The sequence below is a fragment of the Borostomias antarcticus genome, assembly GCF_949987555.1.
Source record: "Borostomias antarcticus genome assembly, chromosome: 11".
NCBI classification, from domain to species: Eukaryota; Metazoa; Chordata; class Actinopteri; order Stomiiformes; family Stomiidae; genus Borostomias; species Borostomias antarcticus.
Genome location: NC_140244.1, coordinates 22,278,877 through 22,283,564, shown reverse-complemented (window position 1 = coordinate 22,283,564; position 4,688 = coordinate 22,278,877). Strand labels below are relative to the sequence as shown.

The window sequence follows — 4,688 nt, the reverse complement described above, 5'->3', positions numbered from 1 at the left end:
CTTCCCTGCTCCGGGCCTAATGAGTTCCGCGTCGTCTACGTGGCGTGAAGCCGGAAGAACGGAGATGGGATCCAACCAGGTGACGTCGGCGGCGCGGGAGAGAGGTTCAGGATTGGTCTCCGACAGCGGCTTCTAGAGCCAGGGAGGGGCTATCCTGATTGGGTAGGGACAGAGGTGATCCAAGGAAATAGGCGAGTGTGTATTTTTGTGTATGTGTGTGTGTGTGTGTGTGTGTGGGGGGGGGGGGGTCTATGGATCTGTGTTGTGAGTGTGTGTGTTTCTATGAATGTGTGAAGCAGACCGTGACAGAACACAGTGTGCCTCTGTGAGTGGGACTTATCTCTAAGATGTACTGTCAACTAAAACTGGTGGGTTGGGAGAGCAGGGAGAAACAGCGAGAGTTGGAGGAGAGACAGGATAGTAGGAAGATGAGGGCTTTCAGAGAGAGAGAGATACAGCAAAAGAGAGAGATACACAGAGAGAGAGAGAGATACAGAGAGAGAGAAATACAGACATAAAAAGATACAAGGAGATACAGAGAGAGAAAGATACAGAGAGAGATACAGAGGGAGAAAGATACAGAGAGATTTAGAGAGAGAGAGAGAGAGAGACAGAGAGATAGAAAGCAAGATAGAGTGCAGCTGGTGACTTTGGCATCTCCCTAAATTATAATGTACACCCAATTTACCCTCATTTGCAGTGAAATTAACTGGCAAATTTGTTTTGATCTTTTCCCCAGAGTAGGAGGGGAGTTTGTATGTGTGTGTGTGTGTGTGTGTGTGTGTGTGTGTGTGTGTTGGGGGGCGGGGGTCTGTGAGGGAGACTAGTTGATGGCTCCAAGCTGGCTGGGCCCTCTCTCCATAGACACACAGAGACATGACCAGCTTCACACACACACACGCGCACACACGCGCACACACACGTGCCCACACATACACACACACACACACACACACACAAACACACACACACACACACACACACACACACACACACACACACCGGAGCCCTGTACAGAAATAGGTCACCTTCCATGGACTCCCGCCTGGTGTGAGAGCACACACACAGCAGCTGGTGAAAATATAAAAGATGGTGACTGTCTATGGACAAAATGCTGCGTCAGCCATCCAGGCTGTGGCCAGTAGCTGTGTGTGCATGTGTGTGTCAGTATTAAGTGTGTACCTATCTGTGTGTGTGTGTGTTTGTGTCAGTATTAAGCGTGTGTGCGTGCGTGCGTGCGTGTGTCCTGCCTTTAGAATACACATGCCTCTGATTACCCAGAGGGACGTGCTCCCTATTAACCCCGGCGGCCATCCTTCCTCAGAGTCCCACGCCGGCAGAGACCGTTGGCAGCTCCGGCCTCAGAAAGATGTCTCAGTGCCAAGATATATACGGTAGTCCCATCTCTCAAACCCGCCCCCAACCCCCACGGCATGGCGCCTGGCCATGCCTGCCTGCTACTGCTTTATGGAGTGGGGGTGCGGGGCACATCCTTTATCCGGGATAAGTCTACAAAGACATCTCATAGACCTGAACTGAAATAACACCCGGGATTTTATGTGCATGGTTGACAGTTTGATGCTATGTGGAAAGAGGCAGGCTGTATACGAAGATCCCTCCTCCTCCTCCTCCTCCTCCTCCTCCTACAGCTAGAATGACTGAATAGATGCTATCAATAGCACCAGGCAGTATGCTTGAGGATAGCATACTGTAGAACCTAGTCTACAGTCTACTAGGGGTGTAACGATACACTAATCTCACGACACGATATTGGGTTGACGATAACAATACGATACGATACACTAAGGGCAGGTGTGAAGCGTTGCAGTAGCGCTGCTGTTCACACCAATAGTGCATTTCTCCACATTTCTACTCCAATACACTGTGAATTTAGAGCTTAACTGTTTTAATATCACGGATAGGCCTAGAGACAAAAGACGTGTTTGCTACCAGCGTTGTGTAGCCAGCGTTCACTGATATACAATAAACATATCACAATATTTTTTTCACCTATTGTGACGTTTCTGTATCACGATATATTGTGGCACCATATTGTTACACCCCTACAGTCAACACACAGCTAAGGGAAGCTATACGTTGCTACCTAGCTAAGTACAGTACACTAGCTAAGTACAGTACACTAGCTAAGTACAGTACACTACCTAAGTACAGTACACTAGCTAAGTACAGCACACTAGCTAAGTACAGTACGCCCCAGCCCGAAGTCTCACCGGATGATCTGTTGCATGAGGCGGTCGGGGTCGCTGGCGGAGAAGGTGGTGATGGCGGTCCGCGCGGGCACGCCCTCCTCGAAGCGGATGTGCTTGGGGTTGATGGGGAAGTAGGGCGGCTCATTCACGTCCACCACCGAGATGGTGACGCCCGCCGTGGACTGCAGGGAGGACTGGACGCCGCCGGCCAGGGCGGCCTGGTTGGACACCACCACCGTCAGCATGAAGGCCCGGTTCATCTCGAAGTCCACCGACTGGAGGGAGGGATGGATAGAGGGAGGGAAAGAGGGATAGATAGAGGGAGGGAAAGAGGGATAGATAGAGGGAGGGAAAGAGAGATAGAGGGAGGGAAAGAGGGATAGATAGAGGGAGGGAAAGAGGGATAGATAGAGGGAGGGAAAGAGGGATAGATAGAGGGAGGGAAAGAGAAATAGAGGGAGGGAAAGAGGGATAGATAGAGGGAGGGAAAGAGCGATGAACAAAGTGAGTCTATATCGGTGACACGGCTCGGTGGGGGGGTTGGTGGAGGGGCAGAGAGAGAGAGAGAGAGAAAGAGAGAGGGGTTGTAGACGCTACAAAAGAAGAAGGTGAAGCGAGGAGGTGAGCAAAGGGAGGGAGGCGACGGTGAGGAGGGGACAGACGGGGAGCTGGATCAGATGCCTGCTGCCTCGTTAAACCCTCGCTCCCCGAACACCTGGGCTCTCCTCTGAAGCCCCCCTGCCGCGCCTCCTTCCCCCCCCCCCCCCCCCCCAGGCCCAGGAGCACAGACCCGCCCCGGCGTTGAGCCCTGTGGACGGTGGAGGAGGGGGTTGCGAGGAGCTGCGGAGCGTGCGAACATCTCCTCTGACCTCTGACCTCCTTACCTGGAATTACCGCAGTAAGACTGAGTGGGACAACAGCAGGCGTTAAACTATTCATAGGCAGCTGCTGTTGAGTGGCTCTCGCTGTTCCCAATGTGTGTGTGTGTGTGTGTGTGTGTGACTGTGTGTGTTTGTGTGTCTGTGCATGCGCCAGCTAGCTTCAAGAGGCTTTGCTGGCTGAGTCTAAAATGAAATGACAGCTTGCCGCTCTCTTCGCGGAGTCGGGTATAAATGACAAACAAAACAACAACAAAACAACAAAACCGTCCCCAAAACAAACATGGCGCTCGTACGCGCACGCTATTGGCTGATGCTGACACGAGGGCGTGATTAGCGTGCGTTTTTGACGTTGATGATTCAGAGCACATCTGTGTGTGATCATTTTTTTGTCTTGGTCTTTTCATCTGACAGACACCACCATGGTAGGTATCTAAAAAAACAAAAAACATTCACAATCAAGCAGTCGAGGTGAAGGGAGGATTGGAATTGACATGGGGTGTTGGAGGATATGTGTGTGTGTGTGTGTGTGTGTGTGTGTGTGTGTGTGTGTGTGTGTGTGTGTGTGTGTGTGTGTGTGTGTGGGGGGGACTATCCGAATGCTGACCACGCTCTCAGCTCTTTGATCCACAGCCAGTGGTACTCCGAGCACAGGCAGGTCCAGGGCAGGCTACACCTGCAGGCTACCACACACACACACACACACACACACACACACACACACACACACACACACATGCACACAGACCTTGGGGTGACGAGCGAGGCCTAATGGGTAAGGGGTCAGTAACCTGGCCTGCACCTGCTCTCCTGGATACAACCCTCTCACCTCTCCACTCTTCCTCCTCTTCCTCCGCTGCTGTTTCACTTCAACTGCCTCTTCCTCGTCCTCCAGAACCTCCCCCAACGCCTCTCTCCTCCTCCTCCTCCTCCTCCTCCTCCTCCTCCTCCTCCTCCTCCTCCCTCTACTCCACCCTGTCTTCCCTGTCCTCATCACACTGGGTTTCCATATTTTAATTACACATTAATGGCCAGTGAGTATGTTTATGTGTGTGTGTGTGCGCGCGTGTACGTTTATGTGTGTGTGTGTGTGTGTGTGTGTGTGTGTGCGTGCGTGTGTGTGGGAGTTGTCTCTCCTCATATCCGTGGCTCTAAGTAGTCTGGTCATACCCCTCCCCTCGCCCCAGGAGAGCGGGGTGAACGTGTGTCATTCCCTGATTGGCTGCTCAGCTCTTGTTTCCAGCGCAGAGGAGTCCCCTGCCGGCGCAGTTCCTGGTAAACACGCGCGGCGTGAACACCACCGGCAAACCCCGCGTCCGAGACCGACTCTCGGGCTACCTAAATGCATTATGGGACGTCTGATGCGACGGACGATTAGAGAGCCGGTAGCCATTCCGGCTCCGCTCCCCCCGTGGGGGTGGGGGGGGGGGGGGGGCGTCCTGTTTATTTGGCGAGGCGTTCCGTTCCCCCGCGCGTCCCAGGGGGAGGTTTCCCTCTCTCTTACCCGGCGATTTCCTGATAGCCTCCCCGCGGGTCGCTACGCCGCGGCTCCCAGCCCGCTCGATCGTCCGCCTGCCTGAGTCTCACAAAAGGAAGAGAG

At 53.3% G+C, this 4,688-nt stretch overlaps 1 protein-coding gene across 1 annotated transcript in view; it reads right to left on the bottom strand.

Annotated features, from left to right (window-relative positions):
- LOC311315495 (cadherin-4-like) overlaps positions 1-4,688 on the bottom strand; it is a gene marked incomplete at both ends in the record, with an annotated part of 270,228 nt that overhangs the window by 14,476 nt on the left and 251,064 nt on the right. The window contains one exon of the mRNA XM_084446164.1: positions 2,232-2,485. Coding sequence (XP_084302290.1) covers positions 2,232-2,485 — 254 coding nt within the window. The remainder of the gene's footprint in view (positions 1-2,231; positions 2,486-4,688) is intronic.